The sequence below is a fragment of the Symphodus melops genome, assembly GCF_947650265.1.
Source record: "Symphodus melops genome assembly, chromosome: 15".
Lineage (NCBI taxonomy): Eukaryota > Metazoa > Chordata > Actinopteri > Labriformes > Labridae > Symphodus > Symphodus melops.
This window is the reverse complement of record NC_136705.1, coordinates 15,241,026-15,262,284: the sequence shown is the minus strand read 5'-3', so window position 1 is coordinate 15,262,284 and position 21,259 is coordinate 15,241,026. Positions and strand designations below refer to the sequence as shown.

The following is a 21,259-nucleotide window of genomic DNA, read 5'->3' as shown; positions in this document are numbered from 1 at the left end:
TGCTTCTATCTTTATTTTAACTCCAAGTAATTTATATTTCTATTCTATTGTTTTTTTTTTACTTTTATCACCATAGCTTATTCAACTTATACAAATTGGAGCAAGCAAAGAAAGAAATCACTTGATGTTGCTGAAAATGTGTTTGGTCATTTCCCTCGATATGTAAAGTCAAAGATCGGGTGGCAACTGTCGTAAATAATAACTAATACGGTGTGTTCAAGACACGGATATTGAAAACTTTATAGACTAATGAAGAATAGTTACTACTTTTCTACCATTTCACCAAAAACACCCACAGATTCACAACACATCGCTTACCTGTTTAATTCTCTTCACGTGATGCTCAGTTATTGAACTCACACAGCGATGTTGAATTTTCCATTCCAAAGACAACGATTGATTTTAACACTTGAATAGATTAACCGTTGCTGCCATCTAGTGGCTTAACAAGTACACTGCAATTAAAAGATGCAGACTTGAACTGAACTTGCGCCTTAAAGTAAGTCTTGGTCCTCAGATGAAGCTCCTTTCAGTCTTTTATTGCAACACTGTAGCTGTTTTCTTGTGAACTTTAAAAAGCCCCATGAACAAGGTGTATTGAATTATCTTTATTCAAATTGCTTGAGGTAACATAAGCAACAATGTGTAAAAAAAAAAAAGATTTGGTAGCACAACGGCAGCAGTGTACCTTGGTATTATCCTGTTCCTGACTGGTTAGTTTACGTAGGGTATCTTCCAGCTGATTGGTCAGGGAGCTCTTATCTCTTTGAGCTCTGTCGATCTGGCCTTCTAACTCAGCAACTTGCTGTGAGAGGCTGGACAACTGAAACAACAGACCCTCAAGCAAGTTTTATTTCAGCATTTAGATTCTAAAATGGAATCACTAACATCAAAAACTTTAAAAGGTTTCCAGTATAACTGCCACTTTTTATGAAACAATGTCAATACCTACTAATAATTACATCATGTTATCAAAAATAACAATCAACTTTTAATTCTGAACCACCACAAGGTTTTCTAAAACACCATTTAAGTACAATCCTGTAACTAAATACATACACAAACGTTCTCTACACATAAAGAAGGGATCAAATCAAAGTTACTGACTGTATGCGCCAGCTCCTCTTTCTGTTTGCGAGCCTCAGCTCGACCCTCCTCTCTGGCCTCAGCCAGTCTCTTCTGCAGAGCCTGCGCTTCTCCTTCCCGGCGTTCCCGCTGGCGAGCGAGCTCGCTTGAAATTTGGTGATACTGCACCTCCATCTGCATGCACACAGACAGATACAGAGAGTTTGCAAGAGGTAACGGGTCACTTTATTCTTCCACTATAAAGTATGAATACTACCAGTATGAAGAGGAAACTAAACGTAGAAGTGGAAATAATATAAACGTTTCATTTTAAGCGAATGGAAGTATGGCGCGTGTAGAGGCTTCTCTTACCTTAGCTTTCAACAGATTCGCTTCTTCCGTCATCTCCACAGCCTGTTTTACCTGGAGACAAGCTGACCACTCCCTCTGTTGCGCCTCCTGCTGACTAGCCCGCACAGTACGCAAAGCCACCAGTAACTCATCACGCTCCCTAAAAGTTTGACAAACCAAAGTGCACGACAGGTGTAAATAACATGAAGGTCATTATTTGTACATCTCTCTGACTTTGTAGATTTTGTTTTGTGTTTATCACAAACATGAGCTAACACATCTTTCGAAGAAGCATCATGGAGACGACAAAATTGGCAGCAAAATGTTTGATAAGTAATAGATATATGAATGCATTTTTTTAGTACAGGAACACTTTGGCTGACTTGTAATTAAAATGTAATGTATTTGGCCACGTATGTACTATCACTGACTTTGTAAGCCTTTCAATAGCTTGGAAATGTAGATTTGTGTGAGTCCCAGCCAACACAGCCTCATGCTGTGCACAATTCAGACACAGTCCTTCAACATGCAGGGCCCTGTCAGATCTCGGTTTCTCTGCAGCCTGTTTCTCCCTGTGTCGCAGACGAACCCTCAGCTCTTCACACTCCTTCTGACTGATCGACAGATCCTTCCTGAGGATGGAAGCAAAAGATGGAAATGAAGAAACAGAAGGAAAAAAAATGGGTCAGGAAGAGAAAGAAGCATTATTCTTCTCATGCTCACGCATACAATTGAGTTTAAAAAAAGATGGTAGTGGCTGGCTTCTCTTTCTTCACAGCTGCAGTGTACACTGACCTAAGGGAGATGACTTGAGCCTCCAAGCTCTCAATCTGGGCCTGGTAGATCTCTTTCAATTGTTCCTGGTGGACAAATACATTTAACAACAGGTTAAAAAAATAAAATTTAAAAAAAAAACAGTGAATCAGTACATTTTTCCAAAACAATACGTTGGAGACATTCATGTAGTAAATATTCTTTTTTTGGTTTTATGTTTTTGTTGCAGCTTAAGATTGCCGTATTTCACTGGAAGCCAACTGCGGATAAATGCACAGTATATTATGATCCAAATGATAAAACTATTTCCTCTTTTTTTTTTTTTTTTAACAGAGAACCCGTCCAGCTTTTCCTGTCTGGAAATAATACACAAACATCTGATGATATTAAAAAGATGTGAAGGCTACTTTGACCGATGGGGGTTGGAGATGGAGGAGGAGAAGGGGACGGTAAGAAGAGTAGAGGAGAGAACAAATCCATCATCCTTACCAGTTCGTTTCTCAATGTGATGTGTTCTGCTTTGTGCGACACACTGTGGCCTGTGTTGGCTGCCAAACTCTCGTTTATCTAAAGAACACATCAGGACAGTTTCTGAATCAGCTTTCCCGAGCAGATCATTTATTTAACCAATGTAAGTTTTCGGGTGCAGTTTTGAGTTTTGTTCTCACATATCTTAACTTTTAAACGTGGAAACAGGGTATATACATTTGAACATAATTTGGGTTCAGGGGCTCGAGTTTGACAGAAGGTTTCGACTCCCAGGCTTGGCCCTATGATGCTTGCCTGTTGCACTCTCTCCTTAATTATGTATGAATGATGCTCTGTGTGTCCTCATGTATGATGTTAAATGCATATACATTCACTTCAGTACCACAACAAATAAAACTCAAGACATCTGATTGTCACACACACACACACATTACCGTGGCATTTCCGAAGGTATAGTCTTTCAGTGAATCATCCACAACTTTGGATTTGAGTTCTGAATGCAGCTTCTCATTCTCCACCACCACCACTCTGATCCGCTGTTTAAGACCCTGCAGCTCTTCCTAAAGTTAGGCACATGGGGAAATATTTAAAGTCTATCCAAATCAGCCCCCGCAGAAAATTTTAATACAAGAACACACAGACGCACATTCATTTGTTTACATACCTGGCAGAATTTGACCTCAGCTTCCAGATGCTGGATGTACTCTGACTGGTTGTGAACCGGGACAAGATCTTGAAAATTAGGTAAACTGCATCTTCCTTGCTGCTGTATTTTCTAACAGAGGAAAGTAGAGTGATAATTAAAAATGTGCCAAAGGCAAAATAATGACACCATAAAAAATATCCTGGATATTCAACAATAGAAATGTAAAGTAACTTTAAAAATGATTTTGTAACATGCTTTCCTCAGATCTAAATTACATTTAGCAACATATTAGCTTGCATGCTCTACCTTGGATGGAGAATGTTTCTTCGAAGGCGAGAGAGAAGAAGGAATGTCTTTGCACTGCTTCAGTAAGATGCTCTTCAGCTGATTAACTAAAATGGCAAAGGACACGGACACACAATATGAGCATTTTACAGAGAAGGTAATGAGTGAGGACATCATCAGGTACTGCAGTACATTTCTTTTTAAGACAGAAGTCAAACAGCTATTTGCTAAGTCACCTGCTTCACTCTGTGTCTTTTGGCTCCATGCAACCTTTTCGTCTTCGGACATGGCAGTGAAGCTTCTGCCATCGCTGCCTCTGGGCCCTTCCACCTCTTCTCCATCAGGTGAACGCTGATCTAAAGTACTGCTTAGCTGCTGTATGCTCCGGTTGGCTCGCTCTGAAAGCAAAAGAGATCGACACAAGTGTCCAACAGAGGATTACTGCTGCAGCCAATGACAGACAAACATGTAGGCTGTTAATTTTTGCTAAAACAAATAATCAAAAGATTGGGCAACTAACTTTCAAAATAAAGTAATAAAACTTAATTAGTGGAGACACAGTCTTATATATCTTTGCTAATATTATTAATGCACAGTGCATCAAATAAATAGTGAGCATCAAATCAATATCAGCTTTGTGCAGGCAAAAACACAATTAACACAGGTAAATTAAAATGCATCAACATGTCTGTTAAACCATTTTTTTTTTTTTAAGCCACTATCAGTGAAGGAAGTACAGGTATAAAGGTTGACAGCTGCCTGTAAATAATGTACTATTGTGCAGGCAAGCACACTATGATAAAGTACTGAGAGGACTTATTAAAACAGAGTCACTCTTCCTAAACTTGTGGAAAACGTGTGTTTAATGTCACTCCTGAAGTCCTGGAGTTTCATTCAAAAACAGGAAGCTTTTGCTTTGGAAATACGTCAGGACCTATGATTTGTGTTAGCTATCTGAAATTTTAGTTTGACACTAAAGTAGGAGTCATTTAAAACAAGTAGCCGTAATGAATTAATAAAAATCAGGATGTGTTTACAAACAGGCAGGCTGTGAATCAGTATGCTTGAAAAGCAACAGGTGGGAGTGACAGGTCTCAATGGCTGTGTACTGCTCAAGTACTGTGACACATAGCATTATGTTTGACTCTCTAGTTAGCACAATTAGCTATATAGAACCTCAACCTACGTCTCAGCTCCTTATGATAAGCACCCAGCTGCTCCTCTTCCTCCTCGTCTGAGTCCAGTGGTTTCATTGAAGACCAGGACGAGTTAAATCCCGCTTTATGATAAACTTATTATGCTAGGCTACCGTCTACAGCCACAAAACAACCATGACAACTCTCACGTCGTAACGGTCGTTGATCGTCAACAGTAACACGTTAGCTTTTAAACTTCACTGCATCTCCCAGAGGGCGGTGTTCTGTTTTTACCCCCTGACTTCACTAAAGCCTCTATCGCCGCCCGTCGTTGTGTTTAGTCGGCGCGTAACGTGATATTCAAACGAGGCAACCATCTGCCAACGATCCCACTTCCGTTAACCAGATAGATGCTGGGAGTTGTAGTCATCTTCAGTTTCACGTCAGCCACTTAAATTGCCTTATTTACAGAGAAAGGGTAGACGTAATTAAAAAAAACAGTAAAATAAATAAGTAGAAGTAAACAAAAATAAATAACAATTCAACAAAAAATGTGTTAATTTAAACACTGACGGAATTATGAATAAACTCGACCAAGTGTCATGTTTTTCTCTGTCGTTCACACCAATACTCTTATCTGAGGCGGGGGAATTAAAATGCCAGATAAAGTTAAGCTGACCAAACATCCCAATGCATCAGAAAATATTATCTGCTCATGTGGTTGTTGAATAAACTGACAGAAATAATTTTACTTGGCCTTAGTTACAGACATTATAAAATGACGTAAGAGCACTCTGATCTTATACCTAGCCGTATACCACAAATACTCTGTTACAAGAACAATTCCTGCATACAAAGAAAATGTGCTTTAGTATTTGCATCAAAATGTACTTACAACTTGAGTTATTGAGTCTCCTTTATTTTATTTTGAATTTACAGAACAGACATTACTGACTTTAACAGGAAAGTTATTGCTTCAGAAAAAAAAATTGTAAATCAGCACACACAAAAATAAAAATGCAATATGTGCAGTTGCTAAAACAAACCAAAAAAAACAGCTTATGTAAGAGTCATGCAGCTATAGGTTTACAGATCACTTGATCTTCTAGCTGTTTTGTACCAGTGTGCCGTGATCTGCTTGGCCGCTGAGGACTTTCATTTCTCTTATCCTGTTTTAGCAGGTCAGTGAGTCATCCTTGAACAGCACTTCACCATGCATGCACAGAATTTCACACAAAGATCTGATTGCTGATACAAGGTTAACAACTAGATGATTGCTTAAGGTATTACCCAGTTTTTCTTCCTAAATAGGACATGTTTGTGAAATTGCAGAGAGAGTCCTATTCAGGCACCATTTATAATTTGTAAATGAAGGTTTTAATACAAACTAGAAAGTAATTGTAAATATATAAGGACACTTAATGTGTACACGAGTGACTGAGAATATGATTAGTACACACACATAGTCATCAGTTAAAATATGGTTTGATTTTAAAAATAGAATGGATTTAGTCATCATGTGAGGGATAAAGTAAAGTGAGGAGGTCATTAGATTAAATTAGACAGTACCGGTAAAGTAGATGAGTTGATCTTTTTTGTATTGTAGTGTGTAAATAGAACACAATAACAAGTAAATACTCTACATAAAATAGATTTAGTTTCTGATTTAATTTGGAGATTTTTCCTCTTGAACAGGTTCACTACAAGTACACACCATGCAACAGTTCCAGTCAAAAATGACAATGACTCTTGGGGAGTTTTTTGAATGACATACTGTAGTTATTCAGTGTTCTGTTCAGAGAATGAGTGTATCTCAGATCTATGTTGGCAGCTGCTTACAAAAGGGTCAGACAAAAGGTAACCATGGATACACCCTCTTCCTATTTCACAACAACAGATTACTTCCTGCTGAATGAGCCATGACTGTACTTTTCATTTTTGCGACAAAAATCGTTGACTGTCTTCTTGCTCTAACATCTAAAGTCTCTAAAACATTGCTTTCTCTATTTTAGTGACTTAATTTATTTTTTTCTCCTTTGATTAATTTGATCATTTGAGTTGAGTTATTGGGGAGAGTGAAAACAAGCTGCAAACCAAACACTGAAACATGTTTAGCATGTAATATACATGAGTCAAGATGGTAAACGTAAAGACAATTAAATGCTATTTATAGCTGAGGGGAAATGCAGGATTTTATTTAACACATTTTAAATTTCAACTTTGTTGTAGAGCTGCCTTGTTTCAACATATAGTTTTGAGTTTATATTAGACTCACATGATTTGTATTGTGAATTGAGTTATTTTTAATCAGATTATCAAAAAGCAAATCTAATTGAGAACTGCTTTAGGTTCCTGAAGTATCAGCACTACAAGCGGTAATATATGCAATGCAGAAAAAGTTGTTGTGGAGTCAAAAGAGTCTGTTGTTTATTGCTGCTTTTTCCTCTCTAACAACTCTATAAAAGGTATACATTTACCTCAGTCCTTTATCCAAATCATTTATTATATGATTTAAAGGGTAGGTTAGGGCTTCAGTTTTGTTTGTTTTTGAGCAGAATTGTCCTGTGATAACACATTCATAGCATGTGATTCTCATAATAAGCAGCGTAATCCTTTTTCTTTATGTAATTCTAAGCCATTTGCTTAATAAGTAAATACAGAACAGCTTCATTAAGAACAACACATAATATAAGCAAATTAAGCTGTTCTTCATCACCTTATAGTCACTGAAGTTTAAATCTGCTCACTAAATCGCCGATACCCAGTGAACTTACTGATTTTATAAATTGAATTGTTTTTTAGATGTTCTAGTTTTGGATCAAACAATAGATGCTTTCCAGAGATAAACTTGCAATGTTTTTAAATTGTGATTTTTTTTCTGACAGTTTGATGCCATGTGATTTTTTAAAGGCTTCACATGAGAAAGCATCAGCACTGTTATCAAACGCAACAGCGCCTGTCTGCAAATGAGCAGTTATACAAGGGGCTGTTTTGCATGCTGGGGTATTTCCAGGAAACCACATCAGCCTTACAATCTGACAATGGTAAAAGCTGTAGGTTGATGAGAAAGCCCACCCACTCAACTGCAGTCCCACATTTATGAAATGTCACCTCTGCTGTGTATCGAATTATAACCAATCTCCCCCCTCTGTCACTGTCATATATCCCCTAACTCTAAACTCTCCCCTCCTACTGCATCATCCACGCCTCTCGTGTGTTTTTATGTGGATGGGGGTTCCCAATTTTTTTCAAAGCATGAAACTCTAACTTAAGCCTTTAAGGAACTGAGAAATTACAGAAACCAACACAGAAAATCTCAGCACAGGAAGTGTTTGTGTTAATGTGTAAAAAAGGAGAAAAAAAACTTGTGGGGGGAGGGGGGAGAGAAGACAAGCTAACCTACTTGAAGATGATAAAATAGTGCGCTGTGGTATATGAAGCAGGCCTCAGTGATCAGTTTATCTGATGACTTTCTGTAGCACCCACTGCATTTCCTACATACGAGATGGATTTGAGGTGCACTGAGCTGTTTTTCCAGCAGAAACGCTATTAGGCAACACAAGGCATCATAGTGAGAGATGCTGTAATAAGAGTGCAATGTTGAAATCTCAGGAAGCACACAGTAAATGCAAATACACACGCATACACAAGCGCAGAAGTAGGAAAACTAGAGAGCAAGAAAGACAGGAGACCCATTTCAGATTTCTTAATAAAAATAATTCATTTCAGGACGACATATAAATAATTATTGAATCACACAATACAGATATCTTGATATGAATAAATACTGAACAAATAAAACCAGGCTTTTTTCATACAATACCCTAATGTTGAAAGATCACACAAAGAAACTTCCACACAGTTTGCATGTTTTGTTACACCTTCTGATCTCAAACAGACGGTCTTCCCACTGTTGGAATGTCCCTAAACAAGTCAGAGTACCATTCCGAAATGCCTCAGCAGCTTCGACAAGTCATGTGCAACTTATGTGATCTCTCCCCAGTCAAACTCAGTCAACGCCCCGAAACCTTAAGAGGTCATGATGAGCCGACCACTAATTAGCCTTTAATTGATTAAGGTTTGTCTAGAGGTGATTAAAGCACACAGAGATCTACGCACAGGCCGTCAACACACAGGCCGGCCTGACAGCTTTAGATACAGTTGAATGAAAAGGCAGACCAAGAGCCTGTTTGTCTATGCTTCTCTAACTAGAGCCACAGATGGACATCTGCTTACATGTGTAGGTGGAGTTCTTCAGCAGAAGTAAAGGGGATGACTTTTTCTGTTGATATCACATTCAAGTTTGTTTGATTAATGTCTCAAGCTTGGGGTTATCTACGCAGGTAAATATATGTTGAGATTTAAAAATCTTCTCCTGAAGAGAAAGTGCTCATTTGGAAATGTTCAGCATGAGACAACATGTAGTCTGTGATGACACTGACTACAAGTTGTCTCACGGGAGATGTCTACCTGCGGCAGTCTAGTTAGTTCAGAATGATCCAGGCTGGCCATTTTTAAGGAGGTAACAACAACTGTCTGGCGATAGATGGCACATGTAATTTTTGGCAAAAACAAAACCAAATATATCAAAATACATTAAAAAATCTCAAAATATATAGAAAAAAACAGGAATGTCAGTTTTGCGTATTCCAAATGCACACTTGTGTGCATTGTGTGTCTGTGTGTGTCTGTATGCGTGTGTATGTTGCAGATGAGGCATCGGGTTGGAAGGTCCTGTGATATGGACCAAGATCCATATTCACATAAGCATTTTACAGGTGGGGGCACTGATCCATAATCCCAGATCAGGCCCCTCTGGTCCATAAAATTTCAATCACTACTTAAAGGCAAAACTTATCGAGGATCAGCCCCAATAGTGTGCTGTTGTAGCAGCAGCACGAAACACATTCAGATAAACAAGATTAGCCAAAGCAGGCAATGAGATTGCTCTTAGAAGTTTTTAAAATCGACACCTTGGCACATCCAGTTGGGTGGGGCAGAGAGGAATGCACTTCTCTACAGGTTTCTTTACCTACACATCACCTCTGACTGGGGTGGGGTGGGTACAATCTTACAGAGCTGTGTTTGCATGTGCATGTGTGTGCATATGTGTGACTGTGCATGTGTGTGCATGTGGCGGTAAAGTGAATACTCATCCAGACTTCTTGCTTCATCATGGTCTCAGTTCTCTATAGAGTTGCAATCACGGACAAAACTGGACTACTACATTTGTGTGAGTTTGTATAGGTTTGTGTATCTATGCATTCCTAGGTGCTTAAGTGGTCAGTAAAAGGGAAAAAAATGTCCAAGGCAACAGATCTGTTTTGGAGGAGGGGGGAGGGGGGGATAAAAGGAAGGAACGAGAGAATAGAAAGAGAATGAGTCCTGTCTCCACTGTGTTCTCTGCCTTCTGTCCGCTGAGACCGCCAGCATGTTGGCTACAATGGAGAGGCTTGTATTTCTGTACATGTAGCACCAAAACTAGCAGGGGCCTGCCCTGTCTGTCTCCCACTTTCGAGATACATGGTCTCCCTTTCTATATCTAGCAATTCACCAGATTATCTTTATATAAAAAGGTACATAAAAATAGTAAGGTTAATTTGGCTCAAAATATTAACACTGCCATTGACTGACTAATGGAAGAAATGAATACTTGTTTATTATACAACATTGATTGTAAAAGCCTTTTTGGCAAGGCTTTGTTTATTTTTGGAGGAAAATAAAGATACAAAAAAAAAAAATCACTTTCTTCCATTGCCCAGTTTAGCTCACTTGTACTTCCATGGATCGGTTTCTGGGCCTCCCTTGCTAGACAGACAGGCAGACAGGTACACAGATGGGTTAAGACGGACAAACAGACGGGGCAAAAATCCTTGGCTGTGGTCTAGAAAGCAATGTCAGATGCTTCTTATGTCAACATACAATCATTATGTCCGGCACGATTCAATACGTACCTCTAAATACATATTGTACACAAGAGTTAAGTCAGTTGCTCTGACATGTAGCCAATCCTCTCACTGTATAAGTGCACTGGGCACAGCAGATGATAATAATTGCACAAAGAGGTATTCTGGAGGCCATGTCTACACACGTGAACACACACACACACATCCCACCCCCACCCCCCACCCCCCATGTACATACACTCTCTCTTCACATTCTACATGGGGGGTTTGATTTTCAGGCCATAAGGTTGCTAGTTAGTCACTAGCTAGTTAGTTAGTTAGTTAGTATCAGAGGTGCATTGACTGGCATTTGGCGCCCACAGCAGGGCAGCAGCTCGAGCGTGCTAGCGATGAGTCATCATCGTTGTTGCATGCGTGGGTGCGTATGTGGTCAGCCGCGATAAATCTGTTTGAAGTGGTCACACTCGTTGCAGTAGCCCTGTTTTTCTTGGTTGGCGTAATGGTCACAGCCCTGCGTCCGGCATCGCTGCTTGGACTTTTCCTTTGGCGCCTGCGCCCGCCTGCCCGCTTCTCTGCCCTGGCCACGTGTGTGACACTCTGGGCAGAGGTCTGTGCAACCCGGAGACACATTACTGCAGCCACTCCGCCGGCACTGAGTCTGGGTCTGGGTCTGGGTCTGGGATTGCTGCGAAGATCTGGGTTTGACTGCTCGGTCACGCTTTGTGCGCAGAATTAGAGAAGGGGGTTGGAAAAAGACATGGAGAAAGGTCAGTAAACAACTGAAAGATATCTGTAGATATCAAGCAAGTGTAGATTTGAGAAGAGCGGGAGCTAACACTGAAAATAACAAATAACAAGGGAGAAGAGCTTTAGGTGTGGCAGACACCTACCATGACAAGAGGAGGCGAGTGTGGTGTGCGATGTGCCACCTGGTTTAGCCTTGTACTTTGCTCCTTGACATAGCACTTGTCACAATAGCCCTCAAGCATCGCCTTGCCAACCGCACCACAGCCAGGTCCACGGCACCGGGATGCGTTCTGGAAGCCTGCCTCCACACCGTGCCGGTTCTGGACTGGAGGGGGCGGAGGGGTCAAGTCTGGAACATTGGTAATGTGAGATAGTATTTTACATTAAGAACAATAAGAAATGAATTTGTCATTCCCACCATACATAACACATTTAAAAAGACTTTTTTCAGAGTATAAAAAGACATTAGGACTTTTCAGTTTAGGAGAAGGACTCACGGTGGTTTGTCTGATAGTCTACGTAGCAAATAGTGCAGAAACCCAGCTTCTCTGGCGTCCCAAAGAATTGGCAGCCAGATCTTTTACAAGGACGGGCCAAAGGGGTTTGCCAGGCTGAGGTGTGACCTGGAGTTAGGGTGAGACATGGCCGCTCAGCGTCCCTGGCCTGGGTCCAAGCTGACGACGAGGCCTCAGTTCTGGGGTTGTTCTGCTGTGGCTCTCCCCTGTCTGGAGCCTGCTGTCTCTGCATGCAGGGTGGACATAGGCCATTAAATACTCTGAACGCCTCCTGTCTGCACATGTTACAACGCTCTGTCTCCGTCTCACGGCCCGCCCACTGCGTCCAGCCGGAGCCCTGGCCTGGATGGGGGACTGTAGGGCCCCCATTGGGGCCTGGTAGTCCTGTTACTGCTGTTCCAGCTCCAGGAGGTCCATGGTTCTGCCTGGAGTTGAAGCAGCGTTCACAGAGTCCGTCATGTTCCACGCTGAGGGTGAAGAGGCAGCCAGGTGTCTTGCACTTCATGGCATGAGTTTCACTGTACAGGCTGAGGCTGGGAGCAGTGGGTGGGGCTGAGCGGGGGCTGGATAATGCCACCCCTCTCCCAGACGAGGAGGATGGGGGGCTACTGCTTTGCACTCCTCTGGAGCTCACCTCAGTCTCTGATCCCCCAATCACTCCAACCCCACCTTGCACCCCTCCTCCCTTGGTTTGGACCACACCTTCTATCCTCGCTCCGCCTCCAGTAGTGGCCTGTCGCTTCTCAAAACATTCATGGCAATGTGGCTGCGTGTCCACAGAGACATAAAAGGTGCATCGCGGTGTCGCACAGCGTATTTCGATGAGGGAGAGCTGGGAGACGGAGAAGGGCGGCGGGCGCTGTGGCTGGGCTGCCCATGCCTGTTCCTTGTCCTCCTGCCAGCGCTGATACTCATGGTTGACAAGCTGCAGGTAGTCCTCCATCAGGTTCATGTCCTCAGGGAGGTTTCCCTCATCGAGCCTGGGGACAGATAAATATAAGGATCTCCATGTAGATACACTTTCTTGTGTTTTTTAAAATGATAAAGAATCCATTGCCACCACTGTGCTTATTAGGTTTGTACAAGTTAATTCATGTGCATCTGTGATTATCGACCTCTTTTGGCTTGTGTTGCAAAATACCAAGTTTAATGTAATATTGTTGCAATATGCAGTTCATTTTCCATTTGGAAAAACAAAACAGAGATTATAGGTACCGTGCAGCATTAATGATCCGTGTGGCATCGTAGCCCAAGCCTATGACCGGGATCTCTATCAGTAGCAGGTAGTCTTTAAGAAGCCTCTCCTTCTGCTGCTGTTCTTTCTCCATCAAGAAGTGAACCTTCAGCTCCTCAAAACCGCCCCGTCCCGGGTTTATAAGTGGTACTGCTCTTATCTCTGTGTAAATCAGAATAAGACGTTACATACGAGAGAAGCACGAGGGTTCATATCAAGGCTACTTCCTTCTTATTTTGTGGTGTCGGCTGAAGAAACACTCTCTAAGTGATTCCTACCTGGACCACTGTCTTTGATGGTTATGAGGGGTGCAAAGTGTTGGGAGTCGTAGCCAAGCACGATTGGATATTTGTAGCACTCTGTAGGCGGCCAGTGTAGAGGCAGATAAATCCCACCAACATTCAGAGGAGAGATGGAGGAGCCAGATTTCATACTCCTGACCACCTGGTCTGTAAAAAGAACAGTGGTTAGAGTTACTAGTGACTTCAAACTAAATCATTTTTAACATGTACATTTTATTTTTAAGTTATTTATATGTATTTATAAGTCTAAGCATGTTTACATTTTCCTGCAATGAATAAAAATTCAGGTCTTAGTGGAGGTTACTAAGTTTTAAGGTTTAAGTTTTTATATGATTAATATTTTAAAAAAAAATGTAATAACAACAATACAAACACAAGAATGAATGGGAAGAACCTCAAAGAATATGTGTGCTCACCACTATAAATATATTTTGCTAGTACACTGACACTGAAGGTTTCTACAGTCATTACAAAATGTTGAAGACGTTGGAAGACATAAGACTGCAAACTCTTCATCACTGCTCACTAACTGCATGATGTGCTGTTATGGAGATACCTTTACCTTCTCTTTCACTGCAATAGACCAGCCAGTCTTTAGCAGACTTTAAGGTGATAAAAAAGCAGGTACCTGCGATGACAATGATGGGTCTACGGAGAATGTTGGAGAGGACGAAGATGTGAATGTCCTCCAGGGAGTCAAACTGGAGGCCGTTGCTACTGGAGACCGGAGACGCCATCTTCACAATCTTTTCCCACTCTTCCTCCCAGTTCTGGAAACACAAATTTATACACATTAAAAGTTGGGATACAGGCCGTTAAGGTTCAAAGCACCGATCTGCTGCACATATTTCCTGCACAACATTTCTCTCTCTCTCTCTCCGCTTTTTAACACTATCCACTGTCCTATCTCTAAAGAAAGGCATAAAGCCCTTACATTAAAAAATAAATAGAAAGAACAGGATATAAACTTCTGCACACAAAAAAATAACAATAAAATGTTGGACTAAAATTAATATAAACAGGTTTGACCTGCATTACTAACTTGTGATTTTAAATTGTAGGAACTACTCATGACATGACTCATTTCTTCAAACTCAGGACTGTCTATATCATCCTGTCCTACCAACAGGCAGGACAAACAGACTAAAGAACTTTGTCATGACTGCCATTAGTCTTTTTAATAGTTCAATGTGATGTTTGTTTATGAAATGTAGATATTGTTGCTACCCTTTGAATTTAATTTAGTGGGTTTTAGATATAAAGATATCCTTGATCCTTAAAACCTGATACTCTATTTCCTTTCAATTCAAACTGGTCTAACGTCATACCATGGTGGTGTATCGTAGTCCGGTCTGGGTGAACTCCTGGGACTGAAGCAGCTCTGCTTGGAAACGAGCCCGGAAGACGCCGGTGTCGGTCTCTTTCAAAACACCATGGAGGGCTTTTCGAAGCACCAGGTCTGTGTCCTGAACGCCCAGCATGTATTGAGAAGCAGCATGGAGCAAACAGTTCCCATCTCCTATAGGCACACGGAGGGAAGATATATTGTATTAGCACAGAGCATACATGATTTTGTACAAGTAAGGCAAACTTTTTGAACAGTTTATTGGAGCACACACACACACACACACACTTGGGCGTGAACACAGCATGCTCAATGGACAATTTCAGTCGGTGCACACACAAGCATAACAAAAGCCTGGGGAATTCCACGCCGCCAGGTCAGTTGTTGCGCTATCTGGTGTCTCGACTATTATATGACCTTCACATGTGTGAAAGTAAAAACAAACAACAGACAACGCTCAGCTTTAGCCCAGTATGCCTGAGACAAATTAACTTTAATGTTCAAATTTTAACACACAGTATATACAAACGGCTTAATGTCACAAAGTTTTATGTCACAAGCAATCGCTTCCTCTAAGTTCTGATGAAAGGCGCAAAAATAAAGGGCCTCTCGAAAAGGCATTTGAGTGCGTTTACAAGATCATGAGTGACTTAAATCCTGGAATTTTATTTGGTCTCCAATGGTTGCACTGGGTCTTTTTCTCATTGAGAAACAGAAGAGCCGATGTTTGTCAATGTGTGTAGCAATGAACAACCCAGTCACCACACTAAACACAGGAATTTCCCTCCGCTGACTTCTTCTGCCTTTTGTGCTTTGTGTGTTCCCCTGCAATGATCCCTACTCATCACTGCTACTCAGCTGGTCCTGGACTTTCCACAGGGGCGGGGCTTGGACAGGATGGAATGTTATTTCGATAACAACTGCTATCAAGAGCCCATCAAGGCTGTGATTAATGAGTGAAAAGAGAACGCGTTCTCTCACAGGTATGAGCTGCCTGTCTTTCTCCTCGATCTGTCCTCCTCTGTTCAGTACTGTTCGCCTGGGCAATGATTCACGTGCACCTGAGGGAGACGCACTGCTGTTAACATGACAACAGCCAAGTTATTGGAGTCACATTTGAGCAAATGTTAGCCTGCAGTATATAAACTGTGAAATTAGTAACAACAGGGGTTCAGTGCTTTTCCATCAGCAATCTTTCATCCAAACATCAAGATCACAGATTTGAAGTTAGACAAGTTTAATCCAAAGAGTTATGTACACAGGCCTATTAAAAAAAATGGAACCAACAGCCAAACTCATATGCATTATTAGTTCCTCTTAGAAACACACGTTTGACCCTGAAGTTAGCTGCCCGATGACTAAAGATGAAAGATGGTCTGCTGGTCCCATCTGTCTAAATATAGACACTTCCTCTGTGGCAAGCTGAGACACTTCTTGAAAACGCACCAGCGTGCGACCACACTTAATCCTTATCTGGTTTCCATCCAGGTGTCACTTTTCACACAAGTTAGCCATGTTGTGTTTTTGATTCTCGCGTCATTAATAAGCCCACTCTTTGTATGCAAGCTGTCCATTTAGACCATTCCAATCTAAAACAACAACAACAAAAAAAAAGAAAAACGTCCATGCCAAGACTATTTCAGTGTTTTTTGGTTTTTTTTTAATAAGAACTGGACGTATTACACAAACACAGCATGTCCTTTTTTTTTTTTTTTTTTTTTTTTCAAATCAGAAAAACAGATGCCACATTACAAAGAGAAACATGAAATCTGTATTTATAAAGTAAGAACACAGTGTGAGTGTGTGTGTGTGTGTGTGTGTGTGTGTGTGTGTGTGTGTGTGTGTGTCCTTATTCCTACTAGAGTATGGAGAGTCAGAGTATTGTAGCTGAACAAATCCTGCCTGTTGGGGACACATGACAGACATGGGATAGCGTTTGGGAAAAACCCTTGGATGCATCCGAGACATTCAAAGACAGAAGAAGCTCTGAATTTCAAAAACAGAGCTTTTCACTTGATGAAAACGTGAGATAGCTCTAATAATTGGGAAGCTTTTTTTTTTTTTTTGTGAGAACGTTTCAGTACGTCAATATATGGAAATTCATTGCACTAATCAGATTTCCATGGCTATTTGAGTCATGGCATCACTACTTCATGACTCGGTGGAATTTGTAACGTGATGAATGAGGGCAACGTGAGTGAATTGGTCAGAGAGAAGTGGACAGCAGGATAAAAGAAGAAGAAAACAGAAAGATGATGTTGTAAAGAGGTGAAAGGAAGCAAGGTCGTTGGATGTTCACTGACGGACCTCTGCTATCTCATGTTCTCCCCCTGTATGTACATTGCTCCAGTGACTCAGCAGCAGTCAGTCAGTACTGTGTGTGTGTGTGTGCATGTGCGTGTGTGTGTGTGTGTGTGTGTGTAGTTGTGCGTGTATGTGTGTGTGTGTGCATGCTCCGTCCTCTGATCAAAGTCACGTCTGGGTCTTTCAGTGTTAGACGCTACAGCTTTCAAAATCTGTCTCATCTTTATGACATCATCTTCACAAACCAGGAAACTCCATCCAGGTTATTAGCGAGAAGTCAGACGTGTTCCTGTCAGTTCAGGAGGAACTAAGGGTTGACTTTAATTATGGTAACTTCTTCAGCAGGAGCCCTCACAAAGACTTTTACATTGTATGAAAATCCCACAAAGCCACCACAACAACAAAAAAAAATCCCACAAATTCCACATGGGTCCAGTAAATGGTCAGATTACGACCATGATGAGCAATTTCTCAGCATGAAGTTGTGATCACTTCCTGTGACAGACACCGTTTCCAATGTTTACGGCAAACTTGTAGCGCAGCTTAATTTCCGCTTCCTTTTTCTGTTTTGAGAAGCACAGCTGATGAATCTCTTCTCTTTCTTTACCCTCATCTTAAAACAGTACTGATGTACACACCAGATGTGTATGATGAACTATTTCCATCCTAAGGGCCCTCAGACACAATAAAACACAGCTGGATTTAGTCGATTTGAACTCATCTGGGTTCTGACAGAAAGTGACAAAGAAACTTTAGGTGAAATCAAACAAGATTTTTTTTTTTTTTTTAACAAACACACAACTTACACAAAGACACGTCACACACACACACACACACACACACACACACAGTCCTACAAAACCCCCGACGTTATAAATGAAAACCTGTGGAAATACTCCTTAACACATCATTAACAGTAAATAACAGTTGTACATGTGATGGTTGAGAATTTCCCAGTCCAGGGCTATGATCAGATGTAGCATGATTAAATGTTTGCCTACTCTGGGATGTTCCCGTGTTACAACATCCACATAACAGAAAACAGATCAGCACATTAAAACCAATGGGGCTGCTACATGAGTGTTTGTGAAAGCAGAACCTGTGTCCCTCCATTCTTGTTCATTTACAGTAACCCTGCCTGTGAGTAATGACATCTCTGATTTTACATATCAAGTCGCCTTGAGTCATAAATACACACCTACTCTTCTATCATAGAAAACTAAATGAAGCAGAACATGTACTCAGCAAGGCAGCCAAAGGCAACCAAACAACAACAGTTTGACATTATTTATGAAACAAACTTGATGAATTGTTCCTTTTTCTATTAACCAAAACCTTCTGCTTAAACAGAATCAATTCAAATTGATCCAGAATATCACAACCTGCAAATTTAACCCACCAACGTGTACATCCAAAGACCTCACCAAAATCCTCCCAACTCTCAACTCTGAATATTAACCAACAACAAACTTTTTCTTACCATTAGTCCGTAAAGGCACCATCTTCTTCACTTCTCGACACCAGTTCAGCTTCTTCTCCTGCTCCAGTGAGGCCTGCATGGCTCGGTCCAGGATGGCGGCCTGAACCACCTCCCTAAAGGCCTGTGGGAAGTGGTTCATGGCAATCATCTCCAGCGTGTACCTGTGCATCCCTCGCAGGTGGTGCATCAGGCCGCCACTGGCAGGTGGCTTCACCACATCGTTGGGCACGCGCTGACGGATCTTCACCGCCTTCAGCAGGTTGGAGACAAACAGGAATTTAGGGAGGAAGTTCTGACCCTGTGACATGATGGTGGCCTGATGGATGGAAGGAGGGGAGGAGGAGGAACAAGGAGAAGGAAAGGAGGAGGAGGAGGCACCAACCACCAACCGAACAATGTGGTATCTGGATGGAGAGAAGAGAAATGGATGTTACTTTAGAGTAAAACAACAGTATAAAGCTCAGTGGGAAATTTTCAGGGGAGCATCCCCTTCCTTATTAATTTCAATTACAGTTTGTCTGGGAAACCACCCAGCACCCAGGATCATTCTAGTTGGCTAAAGGCAAAACAAAAAAAAAACTACACCCAACTACATAATAGACCCTTTGTATTACTGTTTGTTTTTGTAATTCTATTTTTTGTTTCTTGATGTTTTCTGATTTTCCAAACACAGTGGACTAGTGTCACAAAATCTGTCTATAAAAAAACCTGGTGATTTCCAAACTGGAACTGATGGCCACCCAGGGCTTCAAATTCTGCTGCGAAGGTCACAAAGTCCAACAAACTAAGAAGTCAAAGTTTAAATAAAAAAAAAAATAAAAAAAAGGCCAACAAGGATTCACTGGAAAATTGAAAGTACCAATCATTTCATAATGCTGTAGTACGTAATCCAACCAAGAGCTTAAAGCTTCCAGCTGCAGGTTTAAACAGTTTTACTTTAAAAAATAAAAGAGCAAAAAGTAAATTGAGGGGACAGAAACTTTCATCAATCAATGCTGAAAGGTTTCCTAACAATTGATGCTAGTTTCCACACTTTGTTTAATACTTTGAACACTTGGGGTTGCTGGCAATTAAAGTATAGCACTATATAGTAGGGTCACTGCAACTCCTATGGATGAAAATATGTACTTTATATTAAATATGCAAGTAGATACACAGCTCACATGAAGTAGAAAAGTAATGGTCAGCATGTGAGACCTGGAGTTTTGCAGTTTTTTAACTTCAGACAACATTTTCTCACAAGCTGCCAGTTATTGTTGAAGTTCACAAAAACATCACCTGCATACTTCAGTGACAGTGGCCTGTGCGTCTTTACTACCAAAACAACAGCAGCAGGTGCAACCACAGGCTAGGCCATGCTAAATGCTACATTAAGAGGATTGGTGGACAACATGCAATGCTGTTGTCAGTATTCACTGTTCGTGTTATTGTGTTGACACCGCTGGAAGACTTGCAGGCAGTCAGACAGGGGTGCTCAAAGGTGGACGCGGCGGTGTGGGCTAAACTGGCTACACAATAACACAATAACAGGAGACTTTGCTGACGTTTAAAGGCTTACGTAATTTCAATGACAACTACCTTTGCAACAATGCAGTCTTCAATAGCATCTCAAAGCGCCGGTATCGACTTGTTGTGGCTCGGCAAACGCCACATTTAGCCGTAGAAATGTCCTGTTATGCGCTCGAGGGTGACGTCTTTGTAAACAATGGCTGTCAAAGCCACTGTCGTGAGCAGGCTTCAAGCTTCCTCCATGTCCCCCCCTAGAAACACGACCATACATTACTCAAGGCCCAAACGTGATGTACCCAACAAGTCTCAGCCCTCCTTTTTTTTTGGAAGGAAATGCTGTCCACATGCTGGGACCGCACAGGGAAGGATGACGAGGTGTCTTACCTGTGCAATATGTCGGGGTAATAACAAAGCCCTCCCGGATGCTCAGACTAGTCCTCTCTCAGCCACTTCACTCAGCCTCACCGCAACGCTGCTCGGCGCCATTCAACCTCCTCTTTCCTCCACTATCAGAGCTAATTTTGAGTCATAGCAGCTTGTGAAGCCTCACAAAAGAGTACACAGTAAGCGATAGTTTAGAAGAAGAAAAAAAAAGAAAAAGTCCGAGTCAAGGGGATTTCCACACGGGGACTTTCCGTCCACCCATTTTCCTCTCTCTCTCTCTCTCTGTCTCTCTCTCTCTCTCTGTCTCTCTCTCTGTCTCTCTCTCTCTCTCTCTCTCTCTCTCTCTGTCTCTCTCTCTCTCTCTCTCTCTCTCTCTCTCTCTCTCTCTCTCTCTCTCTCTCTCTCTCTCTCTCTCTCTCTCTCTCTCTCTCTGTATTTGCAGCTCCTTGCCGACAGGGGGAGCTCTATCTATCTGTCTGACTCAATACTGAAAAAGCACATCCCACCTACTGTGCACAAAGGAGCGTCACTGAGGGAGACAGACGGGTCGCGTCATACCCTCTTTAATGAGACAGCCTCAGAAATAAATCATTATCCAGCTATGAGTCTATACCCTTAGCAAATGACTCAGGAGAATGAAAAGAAAAACTCGTAACTTATATGATATGTTCCTAGATTTTGACTTGCTGACTGAATGTATGCATGTGTGTATTTATGGAGGGCTGCGTATGGGTATTGTGATGATGATGATGATGATGATGCTGTTTTGACTGTTTTTGGAAAGTAT

At 41.4% G+C, this 21,259-nt stretch overlaps 2 protein-coding genes across 4 annotated transcripts in view; both read right to left on the bottom strand.

Moving 5' to 3' along the window:
- Positions 1-5,138, bottom strand: part of sdccag8 (SHH signaling and ciliogenesis regulator sdccag8) — a 41,760-nt gene extending 36,622 nt beyond the window's left edge. For both annotated transcript variants that reach the window (XM_079362512.1, XM_079362513.1), the window contains exons 1-11: positions 4,797-5,138; positions 3,847-4,008; positions 3,632-3,717; positions 3,344-3,454; positions 3,114-3,239; positions 2,680-2,757; positions 2,212-2,276; positions 1,848-2,048; positions 1,438-1,576; positions 1,108-1,260; positions 689-823 (exon numbers count right to left, since the gene is read on the bottom strand). In XM_079362512.1, the coding sequence (XP_079218638.1) occupies positions 689-823; positions 1,108-1,260; positions 1,438-1,576; positions 1,848-2,048; positions 2,212-2,276; positions 2,680-2,757; positions 3,114-3,239; positions 3,344-3,454; positions 3,632-3,717; positions 3,847-4,008; positions 4,797-4,863 (1,323 nt within the window). In that variant the 5' untranslated portion in view covers positions 4,864-5,138. The remainder of the gene's footprint in view (positions 1-688; positions 824-1,107; positions 1,261-1,437; positions 1,577-1,847; positions 2,049-2,211; positions 2,277-2,679; positions 2,758-3,113; positions 3,240-3,343; positions 3,455-3,631; positions 3,718-3,846; positions 4,009-4,796) is intronic.
- A 3,303-nt stretch (positions 5,139-8,441) lies between these two features.
- Positions 8,442-20,901, bottom strand: tnfaip3 (tumor necrosis factor, alpha-induced protein 3). Of its 2 annotated transcripts, XM_079362508.1 has the most exons (10): positions 20,473-20,901; positions 20,158-20,339; positions 18,580-18,983; positions 14,779-14,969; positions 14,079-14,220; positions 13,427-13,597; positions 13,130-13,310; positions 11,897-12,894; positions 11,543-11,748; positions 8,442-11,370 (listed from the first exon to the last, which is right to left on the bottom strand). In XM_079362508.1, exons 2-10 carry the CDS (start codon positions 20,184-20,186, stop codon positions 11,083-11,085), a joined length of 2,610 nt encoding a protein of 869 aa, XP_079218634.1. In that variant the 5' UTR covers positions 20,187-20,339; positions 20,473-20,901; the 3' UTR covers positions 8,442-11,082. The 2 variants fall into 2 exon arrangements, with proteins under 2 accessions (XP_079218634.1, XP_079218635.1); XM_079362509.1 differs by lacking the exon at positions 20,158-20,339.
- Between the last annotated feature and the right edge of the window lie 358 nt (positions 20,902-21,259).

Bases quoted from the DNA above. Each gene is read 5' to 3' on its own strand.
- tnfaip3 (XM_079362508.1), bottom strand. From the start codon at position 20,186: ATGCTATTGAAGACTGCATTGTTGCAAAG. The intron at 14,221-14,778 runs GTATGACGTTAG...TTGTGTTTCCAG, and splicing joins GACTACGATACACCACCATG to AACTGGGAGGAAGAGTGGGA. The intron at 13,311-13,426 runs GTAGGAATCACT...TGATTTACACAG, and splicing joins CATCAAAGACAGTGGTCCAG to AGATAAGAGCAGTACCACTT.